The 19,099-nt window shown below is 36.5% G+C and overlaps 1 protein-coding gene across 8 annotated transcripts in view; it reads left to right on the top strand.

The window, feature by feature from the left end:
- The first annotated feature begins 318 nt into the window (after positions 1–318).
- LOC101021457 (COBW domain-containing protein 3) overlaps positions 319–19,099 on the top strand; it is a 53,716-nt gene continuing 34,935 nt past the window's right edge. For 7 of the 8 annotated variants that reach the window (XM_031654155.1, XM_031654154.1, XM_031654153.1 and 4 more), the window contains exons 1-6: positions 319–1,020; positions 4,051–4,137; positions 6,768–6,864; positions 7,985–8,076; positions 16,379–16,438; positions 17,965–18,002. In XM_031654155.1, coding sequence (XP_031510015.1) covers positions 867–1,020; positions 4,051–4,137; positions 6,768–6,864; positions 7,985–8,076; positions 16,379–16,438; positions 17,965–18,002 — 528 coding nt within the window. In that variant the 5' untranslated portion in view covers positions 319–866. The remainder of the gene's footprint in view (positions 1,021–4,050; positions 4,138–6,767; positions 6,865–7,984; positions 8,077–16,378; positions 16,439–17,964; positions 18,003–19,099) is intronic. The other variant, XM_031654156.1, reaches the window with a different exon arrangement.

Raw genomic sequence — 19,099 nt, 5'->3', positions numbered from 1 at the left:
ATCCAAAACCAATTCATGATTGTTGTTACTATCTTACAGGACAGGCTGTGGATTGGAAGCAGGGTTGGTGCACGCAGGTACATGTAACTCACTGGTAATGTTCTAGGTTAGGGATCAGATCAAAGAAGTTCACTATAAATTTATATTAGAAAGGAGGGCTACTATGGATTAGTAATGGGAGTGTCATTAACCAGCAGATATAATTAATGAACTTAGGTTACCTGAGATCCAAATAAATAATGAGAAAAAAGTAAATAAAAGTGATGCATGAATACCAAAAATTTGGAATTACCTATATAATATGTAATAATAAAAAAAGAAAAAAGTGTCACTGGTTATCCTTCAGGTATAAAAATTACAATTAAAATTGTAATGTTATAATCTTCCATTCTTTCCCCTATGAATTAAAACTTTTTTTTTTAAAACGAGACTAAAAGGTCAGGTTGATAAAGTCTACGCCCTGTGGGAACTGGTTAGGTCAGGCTACCCACTCCAGATTTCCAGCAGGCTGGCCTCAGCCCTACCCACAGCCAGTAGCTTATTAAGGCTATAGGCGCCTGTGACACCTTCAGACAGGTGGTCAGTGCGCCCTAAGGACTCTCCGCAGCGTCGCTCAGGTTTACAGAACACGCCCAGGGGCGTGTCCAGCTTCCGTCGGGGAGAGACCACCTCCCTGGGGGGTGCGGCTAAGGGAAGAGGCAGTTCTTGTCCAGAGCCCAGGTAATCGGGGCGGGATCAACTAGCGTCGCGGTGTGATGACGTCACGCCCGGGCCAGGCCTGGAGTGGCGTGCTGGGCGTGCGCGGCTGCGGTATGAAGTGTTGGTCCCAGCGGTTCAGCGGAGGTACGGACGTGCTGTAGGCCGGAATGTTACCGACTGTCGGATCTGTGGATGAGGAAGAGGATCCTGCGGAGGAAGATTGTCCTGAATTGGTTCCCATTGAGACGAAGCAAAGCGAGGAGGAGGAAAAGTCTGGCCTCGGCGCCAAGATCCCAGTCACAATTATCACCGGGTATTTAGGTAACTAACCATCCCGGTCACAAAATGCCGTGAACTCTGGTGTCCTGGGATTTTGGGGGCTGCCGGTGCCTCTTCTCCTGAGGCATTGGGGCCTCATGATCAAGAGCAAATGGCTTTGAGGTAGGGGCTGGGTCACTTGCTCCTGGTATGGGTTCCCTCTCATCTTGGGAGTTTAGTGATGCCCGGTCCCCTCTGCGTTAGATTCCCACGTCTCAAGTGAGATCGAAATTAGCCTTTGAAACAAGGCTTTGAAGCTCAGACACGCCCCCCTGATTATCTCTGTGACCTCTTAGCAAGCTATCTTACTTTCCTGACGCTCATCCACCTCACCTGAAAATGGCAAAAATACCTGTCACCTGTGAAATAGGGCCGGAACCACCTACCTATTGCCATTAAAGGACGTCCCGTGTGTAAAATGCCCGACATGTGGGGCTTTCCTCAGTAGATTCCGCTTCCCCACGAGCCAAAGTCCTCCAGCCAGTTAGCGGGAAGTGCTCCTATCTCAAACACCTTTTTTTATTTTTTTATTTTTTTGAGGTCTGTTTGTAAACCGCTGCATAGGAAGTAAGAATAAAATCTCTGTCCTCCAAGACTATTTCTCAAACTAAGAACGTTTATGAGTGTACAGGGATACTCGAAACCACAAGTTTGTGAACCTGGTAGTTTCGTGAAGGGCGATTTATGCACTTACAGTAGAAATTTCTTACTGGAAAAGTTTGAGAAATATATTTTTAAACCTTACTGTTAAATAAAAGGCCTAGAACAAATATATGACTGTATTAAAAGTTTGAAAAAAGTTAAGAAATGTAAATACAATGGTACTGTTTCAGAGAAATAATATTCCTAGGTGTTGCTAGAGACAGGTACGGACTTGGGCCACCTCATGACCTTTTATGTAAAAATACGAACTTTTTTTTTTTTTTTAACTTTGTAGACTGTAAGTTTATTCCCGTTTTTTGCTCGAAAGTAATTTCATAAAGGAATGGATTTTTGGCATTGCCCCAGTTATTCAGAGGCTGCTCTACTGAGAAGATGAACAAATTTCTTGTCCAAAACAATGTATTTCAAACGTGCCCCTCGGGCCTTTCCCATGTGTTGCTCACCGGTAGATCAGCTGATCATTGGAGAAAATGATCTGAAGCTCAGGAGTGAGGACTAATACCAGCAAACCTGTTGCTGAATCTAGGGATAGTTTCACTCCTATCACTGACCATTTTCCCTTTTTGAAGCACTGTTCCGTTGACTTCTATTACATTTTTCTTCTGATTTTTCCACCTGCTTCTCTGGCTTCTTTTTAAGGCTCCCTCCTCCTTCCCCTTTTGTCCATCTTTAGCTACACATCTGTGTAATTTCTATTTTGATGTCCTACAACTTAAAGCTTAACATGTCTGAAACTTCATCCGTTACCATCCCCCCAAATCCTGCTCCTGTGATCCCAACCATTTGGAATACTCTAAAAGCCTCCTGACTAATCTGGAGTCTTGTTGACCTTTAATTTATTCCTTGCCTTAATTAGCCTTAATAATCTTGATGTCGGTCCGATTGCGTCACACCTTTCTGTGGCGTCCATATGGGTTAAAGTTCAAATTCCTTAACATGAATTACAAGGACCTGTAGGATCTGGATCTTGCTAACCTTTCCAGCCTGCCAAATTGGCCCTGCACAATGAACTAATGTTACTTCAAAGGTGCCAAGTATTTTTGCCCCTTGGAATAGGTACTTTTTTACTGTGACTCCTCTGGCTAGATGTCCCTTTTAGGTTCTCCGTAGCATTTCGTACATCTCCTATTGAATATGTCATCCTGTGACAGAATTGCCTCCTTATTCACTGAATTTCCCTCCATTCCCCGCTTCCCTTGATATTTCTAAGCTCTGTGAAGGCAGAGGCTGTCTTGTTCACTTTTTCACAAGGCCCAGCATAAATCTGTTACATATTAGAAACCTTGGAATGAATGAACTATGTCTTAAAGTGTTTTTCTTCATAATATGGTTAAAAAGCCCTAATAAGTCTTCTCTTAGGAGATTTCTTACGTTCACCCTTTCCTTTCAGTTTTCACATCAGTGCCATGTGAAACTCTCATGTTCAGGGCCTCTGTCTCAATCTTGGACTGATTTTAAGATTTTTCTCATTGCCCAAAGTCTCTCTCTTCCATTCTATACTTCATACTTTTGTGATGTTGAGCCTCCTAAAGTACTCTAAATGTAAGCCTCCATCTCTTAAAAAGCTTTGAAAGGAATATGACCTCAAAGATATTAATACCCTAATACTTCGTAAAATCTTCCTAGTTATAGGAAGATCTAGTTGTATACTAGAAAACTTAATATATTTCAGAAGACATGTATATCACCAACATGTAAAAGTTTTTAGCAGCACTGTAATAGTAAAAGACTGGAAATGATGTCCAACAAAAAAAGATAAAGAAATGATATAGTCATACAATTGAACTACAATACTATGCAGTTAGGGTTTTATTTTTTTCCTCTATGAACTTTAGTGTGTATGGTTCACAAGACTCTTCTACTCAAGATTGACATATTAGGTTTCACATGCCACCTGCTGGATAAAGTTGGTATAGCTCTATGAATTTATCTTTACTGAACATTCTGTCCGTTGTTGACACTACCTGCCTCTATTTCTTATCTCATAAAAACTTTTATAGATTGTTTAAAGCATACTATAAGTAGCCATATACTCAGCCTGAATTTGCCTCTGGTTAATGTTGAAATAAAAGGTCATTATAAATAAAAGATCATTGTGTGTAAATTTTAGGAAACGTTAGGCTAGGTTGAAGAAACTGTTTCAACTTGTAGGAGTATTTGTAAATATTTATAAAATTGTATGTCTACATAAAGTATTTTGCAATAGGTTTCAAAGGGTGCTTTAATCTTATCCTCTAGGATGTTCTATACTGTACTTAAATAATATATGAAAAATAGCATGCAAATTCTCAAAAACATTAGGATTCTTTATATCTTTTTCATATCTTTAAAATTATTTTGAATTTTTTATTTACAAAAAATGTTTTGTAGGTGCTGGGAAGACAACACTTCTGAACTATATTTTGACAGAGCAACATAGTAAAAGAGTAGCAGTCATTTTAAATGAATTTGGGGAAGGTAAGTAAAGTTCAATAAATGTCATGTTGCAAGATTTTATGTGACTTTCTTCCTCTGGTGAGTTGATATTCCATGTTTAAAAATGAAAATGCAAGGTATTATACTGATGTGGATAGCTTTGGAAAAATTAGATTAATTTCTGTTAAGATTTATATGGGTTGAAAATACTGAAATTAGTTTTAATAAAATTTTATTTTGTGTAACTTTGGAATTCTTATTAATAGAATTAAACTAGATTTTTACATGAAATAAATGACTCCAGAAGTAAAAATCTAGACGTATGAAAAAACGGTTTTTTTATTTTTTATTTTTATTTTTGAGATGGAGTCTCTCTGTGTCGCCAGGCTGGAGTGCAGTGGCACAGTCTCAGCTCACTGCCACCTCTGTCTCCTGGGTTCAAGTGATTGTCCTGCCTCAGCCTCCCGAGTAGCTGGGATTACAGGCGCGCGCCACCACACCCAGATAATTTTTGTATTTTTAGTAGAGATGGGGTTTCACCATGTTGTCCAGGATGGTCTTGAGCTCCTGGACTCATAATCTGCCTGCCTCAGCCTCCCAAAGTGCTGGGATTATAGGCATGAGCCACCACGCCCAGCCAAAAAATGTTTTTTTTAGGAACTAGAAAGACACTTCTGTATGGACTTTATTGCAACTCATGAAAAATAATTGAAAATGCTTCTAAGTTTACTTTGTTTAATGTTTATTATCTGCAATGCAGTTAAAACTCAAGATTTTAAAAATAAGATAAACATATGGTCTTTATGCTCATGTATCTTAAATTATCTGTGAAAATAAGTGTGCTTAGCTTCTCAACTCAAATATTAAACTGTAGTTAAAAAAATAGTGCTAGACACAATACTTCTATTATCTTTATAGGAGTTTTTCTTCATAAGTATGAATTGTAATCAAAGCTCACTTCTAGCCAAAAAACAATATCTATTAAACAATTTCTTTTAAAACGTACTATTTTTTTCAGTTGTAAAAAGTAAAAAAGCTAGGTTTTATGAACAGGATGGGAAACCTGTTATATTCGATTTCTAGTTTTAATAAACTATAGAGAAAAGTGCTTTTTAGGCAAAAATCCTGAGATTTCTAATAACAGACTGTTTTTTTCCATCATCTTATTAAATAACCTATTGCACACTGATTACATTTATTCTTACTATTTTCTTTATTTTTTCCTGGATCATTTTCGCAATTTTATTTTTCACGGCATTCTTAACACTTTCCTTCATGTTTCATTAATGTTTTGTATGTAGTCTGAATTCTGTAGCAACCCCTTTAGAAGCTCTTTATTAATACCTAGCTGAAATATGATAAAAACTATGGAAGTGTAAAACTACTCAATTTTATGGGGGCTCATTTGCTTACTGGACTTTTAGAACTCTTCACCGTTTGGTATATTTCTTTATTAGAGGAAAAGTAAAACATTTAAAATAATTCTTATAGATAACAAGCATTTCAAATATAGTTTATTCTTTCTTAAGTAAGTATGGCTAGGAAAATATGTGAATTTAACTAAAAGTTCAATTTTTTTTTTTTTTGAGATTGGGGAGTCTCGCTCTGTCACCCAAGCTGTTGCCCAGGCTGGAGTGCAGTGGCACAGTCTTGGCTCACTGCAACCTCCGCCTCCCGGGTTCAAACAGTTCTCCTGTCGCAGCCTCCCCAGTAGCTGGGACTACAGGCACCCGCCACCACGTCTGGCTAATTTCTGTATTTTTAGTAGACATGGGGTTTCCCCATGTTGGCTAGGCTGGTCTCGAACTCCTGACCTCAGATGATCTGCCCGCCTCGGCCTCCCAAAGTGCTGGAATTACAGGCGTGAGCCACGGCACCCGGCCTATCAGTTTAATTTTCTTTTTTTTTTTTGGAGTCTCGCTCTGTCGCCCAGGCTGGAGTGTAGTGGTGCCAGCGATCTCAGCTCATTGCATGCTTCGCCTCCCGGGTTCACGCTATTCTCCTGCCTCAGCCTCCCAAGTAGCTGAGACTACAGGCACCCCCCACCATGCCCGGCTAATTTTTTGTAATTTTAGTAGAGACGGGGTTTCACCGTGTTATCCAGGATGATCTCCATCTCCTGACCTCGTGATCCGCCTGCCTCGGCCTCCCTATAAGTTTAATTTTTAAATGAGCACATGATACACTGGCCAAAAACCTTCCTCAAGATGAACTAGGGGTTTTTACTCATTGGGAATATTCAGCCATTTGTCTAACAGAAACAATTTAGAAGAGTGAAAAGAAAAAGATAAACCTCTTAAGAGGTTGAAGGGCATACAAAGTCCAGTATATAAAACATACTAGTTTATTTAGAAAGTTTACCCTGAACAAGAATAAAATGCCTTCAAGATAGCTACTTTATTAAGAAATGGGGGTGGCCAAGTAAGAGGCCTGAGAAGAAAGTAGGTATGTTTATCAGTTTAGGATGTGTCTTTTTAAGGGCTTAAGTCATCTTAAATAAAAGCTAAAATAGTGTACTGTAATTTAGATTCGAGACTGCATGAATAAAATGAAAAAATATGTTATAAAATTCTGTTTCTGCTTTAGGATCTCCATTACTGAGTTATCCTTATCTTTGTTTTTTGTTGGCTAATGAACATAAGGTAAAGAGTGCTGTTTGTTAATTATTCTAGGAAGTGCACTGGAGAAATCCTTAGCTGTCAGCCAAGGTGGAGAGCTCTATGAAGAGTGGCTGGAACTTAGGAACGGTTGCCTCTGCTGTTCAGTGAAGTGAGGAATGTGTTTACTATGTCTGTGGTTTACTAGAAATGTTTAGATTATATTTCCAGCTTTAATTTTCTTGAGTAATTTAACTGAATTTACACAGTTTGCTTCATTGTATTTTTTAACAAGTAGAAAGTTTATAGAAAATAAACTTATTAGGAAGCATTTTCTTAAAGTGTTTCTTGCTGTCTTTTCTATCTGCTCAAATGTTTTGGTCCTTTTATTGAGTTTTTATTGCTTTTGATGTCAGGGCTTATTTAATTAATCTCTAGTGCATGAAAGTCTCCTATGTAAAAAATGATTATTCTGAATTAATACGTCATCGGTCATATTCCCAAGTGTTCAACCTTATAAAAACAAAAAGTAAATGACTGTCAAAAAAGAGAAAAACCTTACATTATGTTCCACTAGTTAAGTTTCCAAGAACAGTGTCTGTTCACTAGTCTACCATAGACCCTATAAGAGTTACCCAACACATAGTAGCACTCAAGTATTTGTTGAATGAATTATAAAAATGATTGCTTGTATTGTTAATTTTGTGTATTCTGGTGAATTAAATCTCTTCGGCATCATTTACCCCCCTAGGTATTTGACTTTGTTTCAAATGTATTGGCAAGGATGAAATTATAACAGACTCTTAAACAACCAAAATGTAATCTATTAAGTATTTTCCTTCACTTTTGATAAAATAAGAAAAAAGGGAGATTAAAACCTTGTATCCTAATGCAAAATAGAATTAAGTGGTATATAATATCAGTGTCCCTTTAGCTATTATATTAAACTACTATAGTTAATAAATTTTATCATTATTTTGAATATTGGTTTTTTAAAATTTCATGAAGCTATAAAAAGATACTGACTTGGTCAGATAAAGTTTCCTCTGCTTTTAATTTTAATAAAGTATTATTATGTATATGATTTCTTTTTACCTATTATATATATGCATCTATTGTTTTCTCACTGGTAAATATGGGACAGACATTTTGTTAGGTTAGTAGTGAGTTAAATTTTCACATTCCTAAGGATACTTTTGTCTCGAGTTGTTGAATATGTTTTAAAATGTGTATAATAATCACTTCAAAATATTTAGGTAATCAACTGTAAATTATGTTTTGGTATTCTCCAGGGACAGTGGCCTTAGAGCCATTGAGAATTTGATGCAGAAGAAGGGGAAATTTGATTACATACTGTTAGAGACCACTGGATTAGCAGATCCTGGTAAGAAGTGAGATTATTAATAACCAGAATATAGTTCTGTGATATATTATAAATAGATGTATTAGAGGAATATCTAAAATGAGTATTAAAGCTTTCCTTAGGGTTAAAACTTTTTTTGGTTTAAAAGAGGAAAAGTACTCGGTTGTCATCTTCTCTGGCAGATGAATGAATGATCACAGTATTGCTTGGTACTTTTAAGCTGTTAATAGAATTTGAAGTTTTATTGATTGACTTAGGATTATTTGTAAGAACAGAAGTTGTTAAAAATAGGACATGTAGGAAAAGCAGAGACGTTCTACCTCTGAGTACAGTTGTCCCTTGGCATCCATGGGATATTAGTTCCAGGACCTCTGAGGATACCAAAATCTATGAATGTTCAAGTCCCTTGTATAAAATGGTGTAGTATTTGCCTATAACCTATGCACATCCTCCCATATACTTTAAATCATCTGTAGATTACTTATAATACCTAATACAATGTAAGTGCTGTGTAAGTAGTTATTAGACTGCATTGATAAGGGAATCATGACAAGAAACTCTAAACTCTACTATGGAAAGCTACAGAGTCAACCTGTTTCTAACAATGGTTTCTGTTACCTTCTTACCAAGCTCCAATTCTTGATAAAATCTGCTTATTTTCCCCAAATAACTTTTAGATAAAATCTTTATTTTCAGTTTGCATAACAGTTAGTGCTTGTTCTGTGAATCTCACCCATACCATTATTACTATTTTTTAAATCTGGGTCTCTGGCATTAGGGCAATTTGTGAAACTCCATTAAAGTATTTGGGGGTAATTTACTAACAGGTCATAGTTGTCCAAAAGAAATACTGAAGTATCCTGAGGGTTCAGATGTGATCAGTGGTTATTGTACTTAAAACAATTACATAATAACATCATCCCCATGTTTACAAAGTAGTATTGAATTAGGCTATTTTGGTCCTTATAGTAGGCATAGGTTTTTCATACCTTTCTGATAAATCTGAGTGATGATAGGACTTGGACTAATATGTTGGTGTTAAATATTATTTGAATCTGGTAAGAAAGAAAAATATATTGTATGCTTTTTATTAGAAATAGCAAATATCAGTTTATTTCATCATAGCCAGTTTTGCCACTTTGTAGACAAAAACTCGATACTTTTGAGAGAGTTTAATTAAACACGATTCAGCTTTTCAGAGGAAGAAAGAAAAACTAAAGGTCACAGAGAAAGCTTTTCTACAAAATGTAGTTGTAAAAAATGTTAATGTTTCTTGCTTTTAACTTTCTTTACAATAATGATGTTATTGTTTGGGTAAAGATGGAACATTCATTGTAAAAAAAATTTAAATACCTAAAAAATACAAAGAAGAAAGTTGAAAAGTAGTCATCTCACTATTGTGATATACAAATAGGGGCTGGGCATGGTGGCTCATACCTGTAATCCCAGCACGTTGGGAGGCCAAGGCAGGTGGATCCCTTGAGGCCAGGAGTTCAACACCAGCCTAGCCAACATGGTGAAATCCAATCTCTACTGAAAATGCAAAAACTAGCCAGGTGGTGTGGCGCAGGCCGTAATCCCAGCTACTCAGGAGGCTAAGGCATGAGAATGCTTGAAAGCTGGGAGGCGGAGGTTGCAGTGAGCCGAGATCACACCACTGCACTCCAGTCTGGGCCACAGAGCAAGACTGTCTATATATGTATATGCATATATACACACACACACACACACATACACACACACACAAGTAGGTAAATTTTATTCCGGGGATCTCTCTATGCCAGTGCTACTTGGTAGTATGTTGAATGGCCGGCAGCCTCAGCCTCAGCTGGGAGCTTGTTAGAAACGCAAATTCTTGGCCGGGCGCAGTGGCTCAAGCCTGTAATCCCAGCACTTTGGGAGGGTGAGATGGGCGGATCACGAGGTCAGGAGATCGAGACCATCCTGGCTAACACGGTGAAACCCCGTCTCTACTAAAAAATACAAAAAACTAGCTGGGCGAGGTGGCGGGCGCCTGTAGTCCCAGCTACTCAGGAGGCTGAGGCAGGAGAATGGCGTGAACCCGGGAGGCGGAGCTTGCAGTGAGCTGAGATCTGGCCACTGCACTCCAGCCTGGGCTACAGAGCGAGACTCCATCTCAAAAAAAAAAAAAAAAGAAAGAAACACAAATTCTTGACCTCCAACCCAGATCTACTGAATCTGAATCTCTAAGGGAGGGGGTCCAGCAAGCTGTTTTAATAAACTCTTCAGGTGATTCTTATACTGTACAGCCATACCACAGGAATATTGTGGGCTTAGTTCCACATCACTACAGTAAACTGAATATCACAATAGAGTGAGTAACACACATGTTTTTGTTTCCCATTGGATATAAAAGTTATACGTTTTGCCTGTAGTGCCAGTTACTTGGGAGGATCACTTGAGCTCAGGAGTTTCAGGCTGCAGTGAGTCGTGATTGTACCACTGCACTCCAGCCTGGATGACAGCATGAGACCCCATCTCTTTAAAAAAAAAAAAAGACTGTGTTTATACTATACTGTAGTCTGTTAAATGTGTAATAGAATTGTCTAAAAAACATACCTTAATTAAAAATATTTATTGCTAAAAAATGCTAACAATCATCTCAGCTTTCAGCAAGTCATAATCTTTTTGCTGGTAGAGGGTCTTGCTACAATTTAGGGTGCTGACCAATCAGGGTAGTGGTTACTGAAGGTTGGGGTGGCTGTGGCAATTTCATAAGATAATAATGCAGTTTGCTGCATTAGTTGACTCTCCCTTTCATAAAAGATGTCTCTTTAGCACATGATGCTATTCGATAGCATTTTACCCACAGTATAACTTCTTTCAAAATTGGAGTCAGTCCTCTCAAACCCTGCTTTATCAATTAAACTCCTGTCATATTTTAAATCCTTTGTTGTCATTTTGACAGTGTTCATAGCGTCTTCACCAGGAGTAGATTCCATCTCAAGAAACCACGTTTTTTTTACCCGTCCCTAAGAAACAACTTCTCATTAGTTAAAATTTTCTTATGAGATTGCAGGAATTGAGTCACATCTTCAGACTCCCCTTCTAATTCTAGTTCTCTTGCTGTTTCCATCACATCTGCAGTTATTTCTTCCACTGAAGTCTGGAATCCCTTAAAATCATCTGTGAGGGCTGGAATCATCTTTCAAACTCCTATTCATGTTGATATTTTGATCTCCCATGAATCACAAATGTTCTTAATGGCATCTAGAATGATGAATCCTTTCCAGAAGGTTTTCAATTTACTTTGCCCAGATCCATCAGAGGAATCACTGTCTATGGCAGCTATAGCCTTATGAAATATATTTCTTAAATAAGACTTGAAAGTCAAAGTTACTCCTCGATCAATGGGCTGCAGAATGGATGTTGTGTTAGCAGGCATGAAAACAACATTAATCTCCTTGTACATCTCCATCACAGCTCTTGGATGATCAGGTGCGTTGTCAATAAGCAATAATATTTTGAAGGAATCTTTTTTTTTCCTAAGCAGTAGATCTCAATGGTGGGCTTAAAATAAGCCATGCTGTAAACAGTAAACCATGCTGTAAATAGATGTGCTGTCATCTAGGCTTTATTATAGAAAACAGGCAGAGGAGATTTAGCATAATTCTTAACGGCCCTAGGATTTTCAGGATGGTAAATGACTATTGGCTTCAACTTGAAGTCACCAGCTGCTTTAGCCTCTAACAAGAGGGTCAGCCTGTCCTTTGAATCTTTGAAGCTAGGCATTGACTTCTCTTTAGCTATGAAAGTCCTAAATGGCATCTTCTTCCAAAAGGAGTCCATTTAATCTCCGTTAAAAATCTGTTGCTGGCCAGGTGCGGTGGGTCACGCCTGTAATCTCGGCACTTTGGGAAGCTGAGGTGGGCAGATCACGAGTTCAGGAGTTCGAAACCAGCCTGGCCAACATAGAGAAACCCCAGCTCTACTAAAAATACCAAAAATTAACCTGGCGTGGTGGTGGGCGCCTATAATCCCAGCTAATCGGGAGGCTGAGGCAGGAGAATGGCTTGAACCTAGGAGGCGGAAGTGGCAGTGAGCCGAGATTGAGCCATTGCACTCCAGCCTGGGCGACAGAGCGAGACTCCATCTCAAATCAATCAATCAATCAATCTGTTGCTTACTGTAGCTACTTTCATGAATGATGTTAGCTACATCTTCTAGGTAACTTACTGCAGCTTCTATGTCAGCACTTGCTGCTTTCCCTTGCACTTTTATGTTATGGACATGACTTCTTTCCTTAAATCTTGTGAACCGATCTCTGCTACCTTACAACTTTTCTTCTCCAGCTTCCTCACCTCTCTCAGCCTTCATAGAACTGAAGAGAGTTAGGGTTGATCTGAATTAGGCTTTGGCTTAAGGAATGTGGTGGCTTGTTTGATCATCTATCCAGACCACTTCATATCAGCAATAAGGCTGTTTTATTATCATTTGTGTTTTTACTGGAGTAGCACTTTTAATTTACTTCAAGAACTTTTCCTTTGCATTCACAAGTTGGCTAACTGGCTCAAGAGACCTAGCTTTTGGCCTCTTTTGGCTTTCAACATAACTTCCACACTAAGCATGACCATTTCTAGCTCTTGATTTAAAGTGAGAAACAGGTGACTGTTCCTTTCACTTGAACACTTAGGGGCCATTGTAGTGTATTAATTGGCCTAGTTTCATGTTGATCATATTCTTTATGTTGTCATGGTTCTGTCATAATTCTTTAATTCTATGTTTTATTAGTTTTGGTGCTCATTACCAGTACTGTTGCTTCTCCATTTCTGAGTAAGTTCATCTCCTGATTGAATTTCATTGTCAGGCAATCTTTTCAAGTTATAGGTACAGCATTCTTTGGGTTCTTACACACTTCATTGATTGAAAATATTTGTCTTTTGTTTTTATATTATTTGAAGGATTACTTGGCTGAGTATAAAATTTATCAGTCACACTTTTTTCCCCCTCAACTTTGTAAATGTTGTTCCATAATCTCCTAGTGTTTGATTAGCTAGATTTCTTTGTCCAATGTTTTCTCCTTTTATTAGGAAGAATTTGTGAGTCTCTGAGTTTCAATGCTTGCTGTTTTCTTTAATGCTTAAGAATGTCTGCCTATTGCTTTCATTCCTGAAAAATAACTTGGCAGGAGGTAATTTTGTTTGGGAACACTTTCATTAGAACTTTGTGGTCACTGTTTTATTATTTTGGGACATCTAGTGTTACTGTAGAAAAGTCTGATTTTTCCCCCTCCCTCCTTGAAGGCGCTTGTTTTTTTGTTGTTGTTGTTTTAAATCTAAAATGCCTGAGAGTTTTTTCTTTATTTTTGAAATTCAGTAATATAAACAAGATATATCTAAGTGTCACTTATAATCATTTTTTCCTATTGCCCTTAGTTCTTCTAAGAACATTTTCCTTGTTTATTACCATGAATACTTTTTTTTGGTCAAATTATTGGATCCTCTACTTCATGACACCAGTTTTTTAATACTGAAATTTCTTTTGTTCTCTGTATGTATTCTAATTGCTTTGATTTGTCTTTTACCTTTGCATTTACTGTGATCATCTGAAGTCTCTCTTTTTGTCAATAATTCTGTTTTCTCCAGTGTCTGTTCTGTTTTTGATATTTTAAATAAATTAATTGGTTAAGTCATTGTGTTATATAGGCTTTAAGTTTCTTTAGCACTACAAACGCATTTTCATCTTATTCTGCTTCTTCTTGCTTTTGAGCTTGTTTTTATAGTGTTGTATTGTTTTTAAGTTCTTTATTATGATGAAGTTGCTGAGAGTTTTCTTTAGTTTTTTTTGGGTTATGTATCCTTCCAGAGTGGGTTCTTTGCCCCTTGTGTGCCCTATTCATTTCTTCATTTTTTGTTCTTTCTTGCCTTTTATTCCCTGTATGTGTGTGTTTCTTTTTGTCAGGCTGTAATACATATGCATACATGTTTCTTCTTGATATGGGAGAACTTATATGTGGTGCTGATGGGAAATATTTGTAATACTCCACTCTCCTTACCCAAGTTTACTTTTCTCCTGAACCCTAGTTTGAAAGCTATATATTGTTGGAGTGGAGGGAAAGAGAAGGGAAAAGTGGTGATTGAGAGAGCCAGATGGGGCAATGTGGCTTTTAGGCTCTGCTCTCTTGATGTACTCTTGGGTCTACCCAACTGCTTATGAATAAAATTCCTATGCCTTGTATGGGGACATCATTCAGCCTCAGACCTCTCATTTCTGTTTGCTCTGAGCCCTAGAATGTGACCTGACCTTCTCCTTCCCAAAGCATGGAGATGGTTAAAACTTACTCTGGACTTTTTTTTGTTGACTTTTCCCTGTATTGCTTATTCATTCCTTGGCTCTACTTTTTGCCATTTTGGAATGTATTTCTGGTAAGTGTTTAGGATTTTGTAAACTATTTCCCTACAACCTCTTATTGGAGGTCGGGGTAGAGTTGGGAATGACCATCAATCACACATAACTTTGTTTCTTATTTTGACTATCAGGCTTCAAAATTTTTGGCAGGCCCTTTTATATTTGGTTGCTGCTAATAAAATGTTGGCCTTTTTGTTTTATTTTTTATTTTTATTTTTTGTTTTATTAGATTTTGAAGAAGGGAGATTCTAAAATCTAGTTCAGGTTTTCTCAACGTCAGCACAAATAACTTTGGGTTGGATAATTATTTGTTGTGAGGAGGTTGCCCTGTGCAGAGTAGGATATTTAACAACATCCCTGGCTTCTACCCACTAGATGCCAGTAGTATTCCCCTAGTTAAGACAACCAAAAACATCTTCAGACATTGCGAAATATTCCCTGGGGAGAAAAGCACCCTGGTTTGAGAGCCATTGATCAATTTCGTTCATTCATCTTTACTCCTGCTCCTAAATACCTACATCCAAATTTTAAGTAGATCTTTCTTGTATAGTCTGGCAAGTATTATATCAAAGATAAATACCAGTTTTACAATAAAGCATTAATGCACTCTTACACTTCAACTTAAGAGGCAAATATTAACAGTAGGATTTATGAACTATTTATTAGAATAAAAATCAATGAATTTTTTAGAATTACAAAATGATTTATGTGTGTTAGATATTTTACTGAGTGAAAAAAAAATAATGCTTTTTTAAATGACTTATTGTTTGGAGTAGTGATATAGTAGATTTAATTCTTCCCCCTCATTAATTAAAATCGTGTTTTAGTCAAGAAAGTGAACAAAATTCTTATTGGCAATTCAGTTGTTTCCCGTTTCGGAGACTGACACTCTCCAGTTCTCAGTTAAATAATTGTATGGTAAAGTAATTTCCTTGAAAAGAACGGACATTGATTCAGCCCCTGTTACTCACAAATCCTATTTGAGTCAAATTGGAAAACTATTAAGTTTTTGGGAAAAAAATCAATAGGTATCAGGAAACCATTAGATCTTGTGGCCCTTGCTATATCTTGCATGAGTAATCACTGTAAACAGCTGACAGGTATTTCATTGTTGACACAGAGTGATGCTTGAGGGACCACATCTTGTCAGAGTAGGTGGACAGCTTTAGACATTGGAATGAGTTTGGTTATCCTTGTTTTTCTCCTACACTCATTCTTTTAGACAGCCCTGTCACTAACTGGGCCTATGATGCTTTGAAAAATCAAATACTTTCCTTGCTGTCAGTTTTCTTTTTCTTGTGTTATGGCATACTAATCAGGGTATGTGGTTTGGTACTGAACCAGTTTCTGTCAAAAACAAGTTTAATTTATTATTTAGGAATAGTTTTTCCTCAGACCCAGGTTTTTATACAGTACTAAATAAATAGTGTGAGAAATAATTAGTAATGCCATAGAGTATATAATTTTACTTCTACACAGATTACAAGTAAATTTTTTTTGGACAAGTGATTTTGGAATTATCTATATTTTGTTTTCCTTTTCCTTTAGAGTGATAATTCACTGTTTATGATCTGAATGATTATCATATTAAAGAGATGAGAAAATAAAAATAAGTCTGATGTGCACAAAGCCATACTGCTCAAATTGTTTGATAATATCTGTTATTATTATGGCATCGGTAGAAGAATGATGTTTTGTTTATATGTGGTAAAAGTTAGTCTTTTTTAAAGGAAATAACAAGAGGGATAGAAATGGAATGGGTATAAATAGTAAAAGGTTCTATTGCTATAATTCCCTTTTGCTAGAAATAGTTAAAGTTTCTATCACTATAATTTCCATAAGAAGATATATGTGTTTACCTGTTAATTTCATCAGGGCAAATTAAAACATGGATAGAATCATGTTTCTCAGTGTTAAGAAATATTTTTATTTGATGAATATTATATATTTTCAGGTGCAGTGGCTTCTATGTTTTGGGTTGATGCTGAATTAGGGAGTGATATTTATCTTGATGGTAAGTTAAAAAACAATTTTCTTTTTTCTTGTTTTTTTTTGAGACAGAGTCTTGCTTTGTTTCCCAGACTGGAGTGCAGTGGCATGATCTCAGCTCGCTGCAACCTCTGCCTCCCGGATTCAAGCAATTCTCCTGCCTCAGTCTCCCGAGTAGCTGGCGCACCATTGTGCCTGGCTAATTTTTGGATTTTTAGTAGAGATGGGGTTTCACCATGTTCGCCTGACTGGTCTTGAACTCCTGACCTCAGGTGATCCGCCAGCCTCGGCCTCCCAAAGTGCTGGGATTACAGGCGTGAGCCAACACACCCTGCCTCTTTGTTTTTAAGAAAAATCTTTATGGTTAAGCTTATTGTTGTTCATTCATATTATAACTTTAATTCCTTGCATTGTTGTTCTTTTCACACTTTAGTTTAATGATGAAGTCTTTGTTCATATAGATTAAAAAACCCCAGGCAGTGGTGGAACTGGATGTCACTCAACTCCCAATTTAGTGCTTCTGCTAAGGTTTTCTTTAAAAAAAAAAAAAAAAAAAAAAGGATTTTCTGTATCCTCTGTTGTTTGATTTCTGTACTTACTATAATGTTAGAGTCTTTTATTTTAATCTACCAGGCAATATGAAGATCATATTTTTGCTCTTATTTTCTCTTGAAGATAAGAATTAAATACTCCTCCCTTACTTTATTTACCTTAACACTTTTGGGCAGTCTACTTTATAAACTTATAAATGATATGCCTTCATTTAAAATAGAAGCTTTCTTAGTTAAGCAACTATGTTTTCTCCCTTTCTCTTTCCCTTTTTCACGTTTTTAAAAACCAGTCTTTTTCTTACTTTTTCAAAACTAAGAACCATTAAGAAATTTAAGAATTATTAAATGGGCCCCATCATTGAGCTCTAATATATATGGCATGTAACTGGTTGAATTCCTTAGGCATAATTAAACTCATTCTGTTGTTATCAGCATGTATTCAGAGATTGCTAAATGAATCAGTAGTCTGGAAACTTAGGCATATGTTATGTAAAACATTTTTATGAGTTGGATTTGGATTTGGTGAGAGATGTTAGGAATGATATCCTAAGATGTCTCATTATTTAGGCAATAATTTAAATGTTAAGAAAATCTTGATTTTGATTATGTGAAAATAAACTAGAAATAACCTGTCTTAAGTACTTATCACATTTGACCATGTTATGAAATTTGACTTATATTTTGGATTGTAAGCTTTCTCAGTGCCAAGGAAATCTTATTTTCATATTTATTTAATTTAAAATTTTTATGTGTTTGATATCTTCTCTAGTGCCTTAAAATAATTCTAGCCACCCAGTACATATTTGAAATGCATTGACTTATTACTGGAATTTAATTAAATGGCAGCACTGGCAAGAGAAAAACAGTACATTGTTTTATTGAGTAGCATTTGTGAACTGAAATAGGTTAGTTTTAATTTTCATTCTCAAGTATGGTTGCACAAATATTAATAAACACTTTTTTTTAAAAAAAGGTGATTAAAATGTTTTTTCCTTTGTAGGTATCATAACTATTGTGGATTCAAAATATGGGTTAAAAGTAAGTTGAAAGATTGCTATGAGTGGCTCATTATTGAGAGCTAGGAATATGGGGGTTGATTGTTTAATTTTCTTTATGTTTGTATCTGAAATTTTCTTTAACAAAAACTTTCTTCAAAAATATACCCTGAACAATAGGTGAAATTTGTGTTTTAATTACTAGTTCGTGTTAAATATTTCTTGTCTATTACTCTGAGTTTGATTTGGTGATAAAATTTGGAATTATAATTTGTAATAAGCATATGGGGTTAGGATAGAGTTTAGTATATATAACTCTTCACAAGGATTCAACCCCAATATTGATAAGTTTTTCTGTTCCATAGAAGAGACTGAGATTGATAAAGCCTCTGAGATCTTATTTTTCTTGTTAAATTGCTATTAAACACACACAGGAAATGAGTTTTTTAAAAAGATTGAAGACCTAGGTGATGGGTTAATAGGTGCAGCAAACCACCATGGCACACGTTTACGTATGTAACAAACCTGCATATCCTGAACATGTACCCTGGAACTTAAAATTTAGAAACTACATATTGAAGAAAATTAGGATATATACGTAGGATTAGTAAGAAGACTCTGTCCATTAAAAGGCATCTTGCATCGCTTCTTGGTCTTTTGGCTAAGATCGAGTGTAAAAGACATCCTGCTATGAATGTTTTTGTTAACTTCTAAGGTCCTTAAATGCATTTAAATGAAGTTTAATTTATAAAATGCATTTAGTAAGATCTTTAAAAGTATGTTGTTACATACAGTAAAATGATATTTCTCAACTCCCTGAGTGAAATACCACTTAAGGCAGAAGAGAATGAAATTATCCCACCCACTGATTTGGTCCCAATCTGAGCATATGGATAGGGCCCAAAGCAGTAATTTCTTAGAAGTTTAAATTCAGTGTTTAAAAATTTGTGTCTGTTTTGTATCCAACCTCATAATGTATCTGAATGTGTTAATTTTTTTTTTTTTTTTTTTTTTTTGATACAGAGTCTCACTCTGTTGCCCAGGCTGGAGTGCAGTGGCACAATCTTGGCTCACTGCAACTTCCACCTGCCAGGTTCAAGCGATTCCCTTGTTTCAGCCTCCTGAGTAACTGGGTTTACA

Source organism: Papio anubis, chromosome 13 (assembly GCF_008728515.1).
Source record: "Papio anubis isolate 15944 chromosome 13, Panubis1.0, whole genome shotgun sequence".
Lineage (NCBI taxonomy): Eukaryota > Metazoa > Chordata > Mammalia > Primates > Cercopithecidae > Papio > Papio anubis.
This window is presented reverse-complemented; position numbering and strand designations above follow the sequence as displayed.